Source organism: Suncus etruscus, chromosome 7 (assembly GCF_024139225.1).
Source record: "Suncus etruscus isolate mSunEtr1 chromosome 7, mSunEtr1.pri.cur, whole genome shotgun sequence".
NCBI classification, from domain to species: Eukaryota; Metazoa; Chordata; class Mammalia; order Eulipotyphla; family Soricidae; genus Suncus; species Suncus etruscus.
The window spans coordinates 7,399,531-7,412,178 of NC_064854.1; the positions used below are offsets into that span (position 1 = coordinate 7,399,531).

A 12,648-nucleotide genomic window follows, 5' to 3' on the forward strand; every position below is an offset into this window, starting at 1 on the left:
CCTCACCTTTACAGCAATTGAAAGAATTGCAACTTATCTGGCAGAGTAAACAGATGGAGGGGGAGGGCAATGGGCACCCTAAATCCCAACCCCCAAGAGTTCAAGGCTTCCTGTCAAAACCTGCAGGGAACTAGATTTAAACTACAAACTAGTCGACACCGTCACTAGCAGAAAGACACTTTCATTGGAGGAAATCCAGGTCTTTTGTAAAAACAATCCAACCTTCTTTCTCCCATTTGCTTTAAGATTTTGATTGAAAATAATTCTGCATTACTTGAGTAATTACAAGAAATAAACCATGTTCGTGTTCTCCTTTCCCCCTGTATTAATGAATTAGAATGCAAAAAAAAAAAAAATTCACCTCAATAAAAATTACTTAAGGACTTAATAAACTTCAGATTTTTACTAGTCATTTTCATTTCATAAAGCTGCCACTGTATAAAATGAGGCCGGAGCGATAGCATAGTAAAGGCATTTGGCTTGCATGCAGCCGACCTGGGATGGACCAGGGTTCAATCCCCAGCATCCCATATGGTCCCCTGAGCCTGCCAGGAGTGATTTCTGAGCACAGAGTCAGAAGTAACCCCTGAAGGCTGCCAGGTGTGGCCCCAAAACAAAAAACAAACAAAAGACTGTGAAAAATGGGCATTTACTGGGCAAACACCGAGATCACCGAAAAATTTAAAGAATGAATTTTACAAATGCATATGCCTCCAAAAGTTTCTTTTTTACTTTCAGAAAAAAAAATTTTTTTTGCTAAGTTGATAATTACTATTTTTCTAAAAGTGTGTTCTTTATTACTGATTCTAAATTTTATTTTTTCATATCTTTATTTAAACACAGTGATTACAAACATGACTGTAGTCGGGTTTCATTCAGAAAACTTTTCTTTATTTTTTGGTTTTTTTTGGGGGGGGGGGGCCACACCCGGTGACACTCAGGGGTTACTCCTGATTATGCGCTCAAAAATCGCTCCTGGCGTGGGGGACCATATGGTACGCCGGGGGATCGAACCTCGGTCCATCCTAGGCTAACGCTGGCAAGGCAGATGATGCCTACTGCTTGCGCCACCATTCCTGCCCCTCATTCAGAAAACTTTTCAAAGAATCTGGTCTCTCCAGAAAAGGCACCAATTTCTAATTTTTCTTTCTGATCTACCATTCGTTCCTTCAGTTATTGATACAAAAAAAAAAAGTAGGAAGAACCCAATATGCTAAATGGGAGATTTAAGAAAAAAAAGTGATGAGAATTTGGTGCCATTTCTTTATATCTCAATTTATGTGAAAGTGGGCCCAGAGAGATAGCACAGCGGTGTTTGCCTTGCAAGCAGCCGATCCAGGACCAAAGGTGGTTGGTTCGAATCCCGGTGTCCCATATGGTCCCCCGTGCCTGCCAGGAGCTATTTCTGAGCAGACAGCCAGGAGTAACCCCTGAGCACCGCCGGGTGTGGCCCAAAAAAAAAAAAAAAAAAAAAAATTATGTGAAAGTCTTGGGAGAGTGACAGATACTCAGTGTCTTAAGAAATATTTGGGTAATCCCCAGCACCCTGGGAATTAAATTCTCCCCAGCTTTGGCTATTGTCAAAAAATTTTTTGTCTGTTTTTATTTTACTTTATTTTATTTTATTTTATTTTGTTTTTGGGCCACACCCAGCGGTGCTCAGGGGTTACTCCTGGCTGTCTGCTCAGAAATAGCTCCTGGCAGGCACGGGGGACCCTATGGGACACCGGGATTCGAACCAACCACCTTAGGTCCTGTATCAGCTGCTTGCAAGGCAAACACCGCTGTGCTATCTCTCCGGGCCCCTATTTTTATTTTTATTTTTGTTTTGGGCCACATCTAGCAGTGCTAGGTTACTCATGCTCAAGAATTATTCCTGTCCATCTGCACCAAACTGCAGAACAAGGAACATGTGATTGAGGCTCTGCATTGGGCCAAGTTCAAGTTTCCTGGTCGCCAGAAGATCCACATCTCCAAGAAGTGGGGCTTTACCAAGTTTAATGCAGACGAGTTTGAGGACATGGTGGCTGAGAAGCGCCTCATCCCAGATGGCTGTGGAGTCAAGTACATCCCAAATTGTGGGCCTCTGGACAAATGGCGTGCACTGCACTCCTGAGCGCCTTGGTGTGGGCTCCTGATCTCAGCTCACCACCCCATCCTACCCACCACAATAAATCTTGGCTACTTTAAAAAAAAAAAAAAGAATTATTCCTGGTGGTGAGGCTGGAGAGATAGCACAGCAGTAGGACATTTGCCTTGTACAAGACCAACCCTGGATAGATACCGGTTCAATTCCCAGCATCCCATATGGTCCCCTGAGACTGCCAGGGACGATTTCTGAGTGCAGAGTCAGGAGTAAGCCCTGAGCGCTGCTGGGTGTGACCCACAAAATCAAAACCAGAAAAAGAAAAAAAAAAAAAAAGAAGAATTATTCCTGGTGGTGCTCTGGTGACCTTGTGGGATGCTGGAGATTGAACCCAGGATGGACGTTTGCAGGGCAAATGCCCTCTCCCCTCAGCTCTTACTCACTGGAGGAATCTCCAGTTTGCCATCAGTGTTGAATGAATATGGTTCCTTTTTCACCACACCCCCCTGAATTCTTCCCAGCCCTTTTGCGCCATGAATGGTGTAGCTACTTTACACACCTTTTTTGGGTTTTGTTTGGGACCACCCTCAGCAGAACTCAGAACAGGTGGGGCCAGGACTGGATTTGGGCCCCCAGATGTATCAGCGCTGAGCCATCTTGTGCTTGCCTGGACAAAATGTCTTCTGGCTAGCAGTCGTGTCCCCCCCCCCCCCCAATTTGGTCGAGTCCCCACTCGGCCATACCGACTTATATGTATCCCTCTCACAGCACTGAATTGACTGTCTTCACTTTCCTGTGCACAGTCAGCTGTGAGGACCAAAAGCAGTCCGGGCTGAACAGATGCAGGGAAAGACTGGGGAGGGGGAAAACAGAACATCAGGGGCCTTCAAGGCTCCAATTTGGTCTGAGTACAGGGGTGTGAGGGAATGAATGAGGGTAAAAAATACGTAGGACCACAGGACTTTAGGGGCTTGCCTTGCAAGGTTCCATCCCTACCACCCTGCAGGGGTTTCCTGAGTCTGGCCAAGCCCTGAGCACCACCTGGTGTGGCCCCCAGAAACAAAACAGAAAAACTACAGAGTAAAGGCAGACCAGATGAGCAGGCATTGAGCTCCACAGGCAATGGGTAGTGTAGAAACATTGGAGTGGTGGAAGGCAGCTTGAGGGACGGTCCTTCCCACTGATGGCTTGAATGGGACAGTCCAGGGCAGGTACCCAGGGAGTGGCGGGTGTGTGTGTGTGTGTGTGTGTGTGTGTGTGTGTGTGTGTGTGTGTGTGTGTGTGTGTGGTATGTGTGTGTTTGTGTATGTGTGTGCGTGGTGTGTGTTTGTGCGTGTGATGACTCTGACAACCTACAAATGAGAGATGGAAATCGCTCCTGGCAGGCTCTGGGGAGCATATGGGATGCTGGGGATTGAACCCGGGTCTGTCCTGGGTCAGCCGCGTGCAAGGCAAATACCCTACTGCTGTGCTATCATTCAGGCCCCCAAGAACACTTTCCTGAAGGAAACACCATGATTGAGTTCCAGTGGCGGAGAAATAAGTCAGTAGGACAGCCAGTGGAAGATGGAAACGCAAGGAGGAGAAAAGGGGTACAAACTCCACTCTGCTCAAGCTGCTAGGCAAGGGAGAGGAGGGAAGGGGTGGACCTGGGGAGGGTTGTGGACAGAGAGATGGGTGACCTGAGGGAGTCCAGCTCGCCTGATGGGGCACAGGGTGATCCCCAAGATGTGAGCTACCGCATGGTGTGTGTGAAACAAGGGGTCTGGGAGAGCACAGGGGGGAAAGGTGCTAATTGGATCCTAGGGTACCGCAGATGGGCTCCAGTGATATGGCTGAAGTTACTCCTGAGCACAGTGCCAGGAGTAGCCTCTAAGCTTTAGCAGGGTGCCCCCCACACACTGCCCAAAGCAAATGGGGAAGCGAAACAGACAAAGGAGGGGAGCCATCATCCATCACCCTCAGTCTCACTGACAGGAGCAAGAGGCCAAAGCCATCGAGCTTTGGAAGCAGGGTAGATGTGGGCTGATCCCTTCATAGCGAACATCTGGCTGCCAAACATTGTGCCTCAATTCTGACATGGACTCCCCAACCCTGCTGAGAAGATAGGATGGCAGCTAGACACCTACGACCAAAATGCAGTGCTGTCCCCAAACGGAAGAGGGCTGAGGGGATGCCTCATGGCTTCCCTTCACTCGTCAGGGTGTCTGACTACAGAAAGGTCAGAAGGGCCGGGCTCAGCTCCTTGGAGAGTCCAGCAGGATAGCTAGATGCCAACAAATCAATTCAACCAACAGAGAGAATTCAAATCAGTTTCCCCTCAACTGCTGCCTGTGTGTGCCTAGTGCCTAGTGCCCAGAGGGCAGCCATGTTCACAGGGTCACCGTCAGAGACAGGCCGGCTATGGAAGAGCAAACCCTACACACATCTCCATGATGGTCTGAAAACGAAGTGGATGCAGCCCACCAGGGAGAAAGAGGAAAGGAAGCAGCCTCTCTTTGAGAGGCTTCTCAGAGTGGGGGTCTTTCTTCAGAGCGAGGACGCTCCTCCAAGCAAGGGCTTTCCCTCAGAGTGGGGGCTTCTCCTCAGAGAGATGTCACAGGGGTCCAATACTTGGTGCCTGTCAGCAGTGCTGATGCCAGAGTGCTGATGGCATAAGCAGAGCCCATGTGTTGGGTTAACGGTCTTCACCCTAATCCAAGATGGCTTCCTCTTTACATGTCAAAAACCCTCTTGGGCAGGGAGAACCTCTGGAAAGGCTCTCTGGCCCAGCCTGTTCTCCACCCACTGGGGTGGCTCTATTCAATAAAGACTGCAGTCCCCATAGGCCTCTTTTCTCTCCTCACCTTTCCCCAGTGGAAAGGTTCCTTGGACCTGTGTTTTGTCTCTCTCCAGCCTGGTTTGGCTTATTTCTTGTGGCAACCCTGTTCCAGACCAGCTTCCGCTTTCCCCTCAGGATTGGGGTATGAGGATTTATGCACACGTCGACACCACGCAAGGACAAAACAGACGCCGACTGGTCCCCAAATGACCTATAACTCTGTAAAAGGGCTGCAGGGTAGGCACATCTACCAAGACACACTACAGCCTGTTTGGAGAGGTTCTATGTAATTAAAGTGACTAAGAAAAAGTACCCCATGATTCATCCCAGTATTTATTTATCACTTTTGTTTTGGGGCCACACTCAGTGACACTCAGAGGTTACTCCTGGCTCTGTGCTTAGAAATCGCTCCTGGCTTGGGGGACCATATGGGACGCCGGGGAATTGAGCTGCGGTCCATCCTAGGTCAACACATACAAGGCAAACACCACTTGCGCCGCTGCTCTGGTCCCTAACTATTTTGTATATTTTTGTTTTTTTGGGTTTTTTTGACATGCAAGCAAGAGAGAAAAAAAATCCCCAAAACACAGGCGGCCGATGTTTCTGGGCATGGACAATGTGTACTGAAAACGATACAACAGATCACAGGTAGAACAGATATACCACAGGACAATCTGATCTGAGCAAGTGGAATTCGTGAAATGATTTCAAAGCGGGCTTTTCAAAAGTTTGGACCTTTGTTCCTTCTTTGTAGCACCCCACCCCACCCCAATCAGGTAACGAAACCTCCACGAAGATGCAACAGGTGCCTGGTGAGGGTGAGCAGGGCTGAATGGAGCCAGAGCGAGGGGCTTCAGCTGACTCTGACCCGTCAGGCCCTGGCACAGACCAAGGCAGGGCTCTGACTTGCTTTGGTGTCAAAGAGCAACCTTGTCTTGACAAATGTGGTCCAGCAGCGGACGTTCGTCTTCCCTGTCACCTCGCGAGACGCCACACTCATTTGTCGCGGGCCATGGCCATCTTGGCAGACAAGAGCATTTTTCAAATCCAAATGGGGGATGTAGGAGCCGATCAAGGAGCTAATTCCCTATGTAGGGAGTCAAAGCTTCAGCCTCAGGAGCCAGGCGAGGGGTTTGGGGTGAGTGATCACGCCCTTCACTTGCTGAGTGATTTTTGACCTTCCTAAGAATTCCTAAGACTTGTGCAGGAGCCAAGTTCTCTGTGCAGCTTGACGTGGCTTGACGTTCATAAATGAAACAGCATTAAAAATGGTGAAGAGGTGGTCTTTTTTCAAAAATGAGCTTCAACTCAAAGAATGACTATTTGAATGAATGCACAATTGGAGGCCGAGCTAGCAGGTATGAAGGTAACAGTGAGACTCTATAGACAACCTTAAAGCAAAGATTCATCCATCTCTTCCAAACACAAGGAAGGAAGAAAAGAGGGAAGGAAGAAAGTTAGCAGGCAAGGAGGGATTAAGGGAGGGAAGAAGAGGAAGGAAGGAAGGAAGGAAGGAAGGAAGGAAGGAAGGAAGGAAGGAAGGAAGGAAGGAAGGAAGGAAGGAAGGAAGGAAGGAAGGGAAGGAGGGAAGGAGGGAAGGAAGGAGGAAAGGAAGAAAGGAAGGAGGGAAGGAAAGGAGGGAAGGAAGAAGGAAAGGAAGGAGGAAAGGAAGAAAGGAAGGAGGGAAGGAAAGGAGGGAAGGAAGGAAAGGAAGGAGGGAGGGAAGGAAGGAAGGAAGGAAGGAAGGAAGGAAGGAAGGAAGGAAGGAAGGAAGGAAGGAAGGAAGGAAGGAAGGAAGGAAGGAGGGAGGGAGGGAGGGAGGGGGAGGGAGGGGGGGAGGGAGGGAAGGAAGGAAGGAAGGAAGGAAGGAAGGAAGGAAGGAAGGAAGGAAGGAAGGAAGGAAGGAAGGAAGGAAGGAGGGAAGGAGGGAGGGAAGGAGGGAAGGAGGGAGGGAGGGAGGGAGGGAAGGAGGGAAGGAAAGAAGGAGGGAGGGAGGGAAGGAGGGAGGGAGGGAGGGAGGGAGGGAGGGAGGGAGGGAGAAAGGAAAAAGGAAGACAGGAAGTAGTACTATCCATGAAGATTTAAGTTTAGTAGAACTGAGAACTTTAGGACTACTTGCGTGGGCCAGGCAAGCTGGTTGATAATTAGATAGACGAAGTCACCTCTTTGGGACCGTGGTCACCAAGGCTCTCAGGCACACGGCTGGCATTCTGCTGGGCACAGGCAACAGGAGGAAAACCAGTGCCACACGGAAGCTGGAGAGTTAATGCTGTACTTAGCACCAGAGAGACCATTACTGCATAGAACTGACTCTCTGCAGGCCTTTATATTTTTGAGCTTCCCAAACAATCTTAAATTACACATTAATAGGAGGGGGAACTAACGACTCGAAACAATGCTTCTTACACCATAAAACAGCAGCCTGAACCTGGATGCAATCTTTACTGCTCAAGTTCCTACTTTCTCCCCCAAAAGGGTAACCAGCCATACCAGTGAGCATGTAGCAGCGGGGAGCGCCTGCTACACCCCTAAATCCACAGCAGGGCCACCTGCATCAGGGTTGGGAGTCGGGAAGCCGTCGGGATGTGAAGAAGGACCAACAGGCACAGACAAGGAGCAAAACAACAGTATTTCCCACAGTTGGACTTTGGGGGAAGGGAGGAGAAAGGAGAGGGAGCAGGGACAAAAGGCACCCAAGAATCTGCAAAAAAAAAAAAAAAAAGCAACAATCGCCAGAATCAAAGGACACCCCAGAGACTACGAGAAGGTATCTGACAATCACTCATGTGGCAAAGGGTCAACATCCAAGATATATAAAGTATCATAATAAAACATAACAAGGGGGGTGGAAGTCTCATCTCAAATATATGGGGAGAAGGGATGAAGAAATACTTCTTTCATGATGCACAGATGGTCAATGGGTGGACTAAAACCTGCACTGTACCCCTCAGTAGGGAGGGAGAGGGAAAGCAAAGGTCATTAAGACCTCACTCTGGGGTCCGGGCGGTGGCGCTAAAGGTAAGGTGCCTGCCTTGCCTGCGCTAGCCTTGGACGGACCGCGGTTCGATCCCCCGGCGTCCCATATGGTCCCCCAAGCCAGGAGCGACTTCTGAGCACATAGCCAGGAGTAACCCCTGTGCATTACCGGGTGTGGCCCAAAAACCAAAAAAAAAAAAGACCTCACTCTGCACCAGTGACTCTGGCACCAGAGAAAATGAGCCTGTGTACTGGCATGCACAGACGTATGGGAAAGGAGGCCGTGGCCACCTCGGGTGGAAACAGCAAGGGCCTCAACCTTGCTGGAAGATGAAAAGGAAACTTCTCCAAAACCTAAGACCCAAGCTTCCAGCAAAGTCAGCAATTCCACGGTCTAGGCTCAAAGACACGACTACAAACTAAGTCTGGCACCCCCAGTTCCTCAGAATAGCCTAGATCTGGGAAGAGCTCTCATGTCCAGGAACAGATGACGGAGAGACACAGTGGACGTCGAATCTGCAATAAGACAAGAGGGACTCAGCCTGCAGTGAATGCTACATGGCCAGATCTGGGCCAGGAGAGGGACGGACTCGGGATGGGGTGAGCTCTCAGATGAGGACAATGAAGAGACAAAATAAAGGTACAACGAAGGGTCCCAGACAAGAGAGCTGGGGAACCACTTTCCAGAACTGAGCTCACTGAGGGCAGAGAGGTTCAGGTGGGTAGGAGGGGTCCCTGGAGGTGACAGTGGTGGGTTAGGAGTTGGGCGCTTATACAGGGAGTCTGAGGGTGAACTGTAAACCACAGTGCCTCGAATATATACACAATACACATATAAGGAAGTATTTTAAAATGCCCTCAAAGTGACTCAGAAAAGGCCATGGGAATGGGCAGCAGTTGGGTATGGTAGAGGGTGGGGGTCTAGGAAGGTTCTGGAAGAAGTGACAGGCCTCGAGAGCACCCTAAACCCCTACAGGCCCCCAGCTCCAAAACTGGATCCCTCAATCTTGACAGGTACCCCTGGCCTGAGACTGGGACCATCACCCCAATGGGACCCCCAAGTTCTGACACCAGGACTCAATCCTTAGAGTCACCCCAGGCTCTGAGACCAGTACCCTTCCCCAACGGAACCCTCACACTCTGAGATCAGGGCCCTTCAACCCCTAGATATCCATACTTTGAAACCAGGACCCCTTAAGCCTGACAGGGCCCCAGGGTTGAGACCTCACCCTGATAAGATGCTCAGGCTGAGAATAGGACCCCTTACCTCAACAGGGTGGGAGATGGGGTGGGGGTGGGGACTGTAGCTGGCCCACACTTCCCCATACCCACCCAGATCTGGGGAGACATGAGATGAAGATGGAGACAAGAGTCGGGACCATCTAACAACCGTGAGATCCCCAACATTTCAAACGTTAACCTCCTGAGTGAAGCTGCCCTGCATAACTGATCATCCCAAGGAAACCCCAGGAGGAGAGTCGGACCCGCTCAACATGCAGCTCTCACTCGATCGAGTGATCCAATATATACACCACAGAACGACCAACGAGGCCCTGATTCCAGACCACATAAAACAGTGCTTCTGCTTCTCAGCTCCAAACCCTCCTTTGGCCATCTACCAGGGAAGCTTCATTTCTTTATCTGGGGTTTTGGGGTCACGCATGGTGGTGCTCAGAGAAGTATGTGGTGCCGGTGTTGAATCCCAGGCCCCCTGCATGCAAAGCCGTTGCTCAGCTCTGAGATCTCTCGAGTACTGTCTCCAGCTTAAAGTCGGCTCAGCAAGGCCAAGATGGGAAGGAAGAAAGGCAAGGCGCCGCGTTTCACGAACAGCCCATCATCCCCGATCCATCCTGGGAACACTGATGTTTCCCTGAGCACTGTGAGGAACAACCCAAGCACAAGACGTGCCCTTCTCCCCAAATCCAAAGTAAATAAATAAATGAAAGCAAATAGCTCAACTGGGCCCATCCAGGAGCTAAGCCCATGGATTACCACCCCTTGGGCTATTCTTGCTGATTCGGTCATCTGCGTCCTTCTCCGGGACTGAGGGAGAGTGGGGTGACCTGGGTGGAAAGCAGGTCCTTGCTCAAGACGGGTTGGATCCCAGGGGCATGCCTAGACCTCAGCGAAGAAGCAGAGACCCCCAAGGGAGGGCACTTCCAACCTGCCAAGCCCCTATGGGGCAGCTCCGCTGGAGGACAGAGCTGTACCAAGAAAAGTTTGGCAAGGCTAAGGCTTGAGTCTTCCTTTCTTCAAGTAACCAATCCAGAAGCACTTTCCCTGGTTGGGATGAGAGCGAAGGGTGAAGGGCCTGGGCTGGGATGGGGGGAGTTCAGAAGAGGGGGGACCCCCTGGGGTCACATCCCAGCATTGCCAAAACCCACTAATAGATGTGATGTCAGAAGATTAGGGCCACAGATGTGGCTCAGTATTGGAGCACTTCACTCCCCTTGCTGGTGTGACAATTTGTTCTTGCTGGACTTAACCCCCAGGACCCCCCAGTTCAAAAGTGGGGGGGGCTGCCTTCCCAAGTGCCAAGTGTCAGCAAGGTAACGCTAGGCCAGTCATCAAATTAGGGCAACACAGGCACTGGAAAGCCATGGGGGGGATAGCATTCATTCATAAGCACCTACAATGCGCCGAAAAGTGGGTGGGCGAGTGTTTGTGTGTGTGTGTGTGCGCGCGCGCGCGAGTGTGTGTGTGTGTGTGTGTGTGTGTGTGTGTGTGTGTGTGTGTGTGTGCAGTAAGATGCCCCGCACTGTCCCATAGCCATAGTGTCACTTGTCCCTCACTTACCTCCTGGCATATGGGGTATGCTCAGGGGCCCAGCCAGCACCCACTCACAGGCCAGACAACCAGTATGGGGGGCACAGCAAGACCTGTGTGTATCCCCACTCCAGTGGGTAAGTGGGTGGCCGGCTATACGACGCCCAGACGTAACACCTCCGTGCAAAGAAGCATCCTCTAGGCTGGGAGTGCGCGCAGTAAGACGACCCCTCACTGTCCCGTAGCCCTAGTGTCACTTGTCCCTCACTTACCTTCTGGCCTATGAGGCATGCTCGGGGGCCCAGCCAGCACCCACCCACCCACCCATGCTAGACAACCAGTATGGGGGGTGTGGGCACTGCAAGGCCTGTGTGTATCCCCACTCCAGTGGATAAGTGGGTGGCTAGCTCTGCAATGCACAGGGTGCAAAGAAGCACCCTCTAGGCTGGGCACAGGCCATTGGGACCTGCCAGCCCCCCCCAAAACGCCAAGTGGGAGGGGACCCACGTGCCAGCCAGCCAGCCAAGGCCCCAATGGCCCCAGTGGGGCTCCCTTGCCCGCTCAGCAGGCACGTGGCAGCGAGGTGCCAGGCTTCCCAGGTCCTCGAGGCTCTCCTTCCAGGCAGGGAGGCCCCTGCTCAGGCCTGCCAGGGTTGGGGTGCAGGCATGGGGAGCAAGGTGAGCATGGAGGGGCGCACCCAGGGGTGCAGGCATGGGGTGTGGGGGTGGTGGTGGGCCAAGGCAGGGTCAGGAAGCTGGGGCCCCGCGAGATCACCCTTGGGGGGCCATCAGGGGGCAAGACCCGCGGGGTGCAAGCCCCCCTGGGCAATCTGGGGTGCAGGCCCAGCCCCCCAACACCCCGACCAGGCTCGCAGGGCATCACTCACCTCGGAATTTGAGCTCGTGCTGCGGCTCGAGGCTCAGGACCTGCTCCACCTTCGCCATGTTCCTGGCCGCGGGTCTGGGGACCCCTGCGCCCCCTTTCGAGCGCCTGGGGGTTCGGCGGCGGCGCGCGGGGGAGGGGGCGGCCTACGCGCTGCGGGCGCCGAGGGCGAGGGCGAGGCGGCGGGAGGCCTGGTGCGCATGCGCACGCACGCACGACGTAGCGACGCGGCGACGTACGCATGCGCACTCAGAGGCTCGAAGCCGTTCCCGAGCCAGGGCGCGCCAGAGCGCAGGCGCCATCGCTGACAGCCCGGGTTGGGGGTGGTCGGGGAAGCTGAGCTTCCGGATGAAGGGTGGAGCTTGGGTCGGGAGGGGGCGTGGCTTGTGGCAAGGGGCGGGGCTTGGAGGGGAGAACTGACAGCTGGAAGGAGGATCTGCGTTCAGGCTGGCTGGCTGGCTGGGTTTGTTTTTTTTTTTAAATATTTTTATAATAAGTATAATTTGGTTATCTTTCAAGAAAAGTGAAAAAGATTTTTTAATATTTTTATTTTTAAAATTTTTTTATAATAAGTATAATTTATTTGGTTCTCTTTCAAGAAAAGTGAAAAACAATTTTTATAATTTTTGGTTTGGGGGCCACATCCCCAGTGATATGACTTTTGGCTCTCTGCTCAAGAATCACTCTCTCAGGTGACCACATGGAATGCCAGCATTTGAATCCAGGCCAGCTGTATCTACAAGGAAAGTGCCATACCCTGCTCTACTGTTAAACTGACCCTCTAAAAACAATTTTATTATATTTTATTTTGGGTGAATTTTATTTTATTTTTTAATAATTTCATTATTTAAACACCGTGATCACAAACATAATTGTAGTTGGGTTTCAGTCATAACAAGAACCACCCCCCCTTCACTGTGCAACCTTCCCATCACCAATGCCCCAATCTCTTCCCTCCCTCCTTTTTTGTAATACTTTTAAAACTAAAATTTATTTATTGTGAGATATGGATACGTTCTACCACATTTTATATACTGTAAACTAGGCCTTAGGTTTTGACAACATCCCTAAAATAGCCTAATGAATTTTTATTCCGCAAAACAGTTTTAGGTCAATA

General features: G+C 51.1%; 1 protein-coding gene across 2 annotated transcripts in view; it reads right to left on the minus strand.

Moving 5' to 3' along the window:
- Positions 1-11,711, minus strand: part of VAPB (VAMP associated protein B and C) — a 28,741-nt gene extending 17,030 nt beyond the window's left edge. For both annotated transcript variants that reach the window (XM_049776366.1, XM_049776365.1), the window contains exon 1: positions 11,536-11,711. In XM_049776366.1, the coding sequence (XP_049632323.1) occupies positions 11,536-11,593 (58 nt within the window). In that variant the 5' untranslated portion in view covers positions 11,594-11,711. The remainder of the gene's footprint in view (positions 1-11,535) is intronic.
- Between the last annotated feature and the right edge of the window lie 937 nt (positions 11,712-12,648).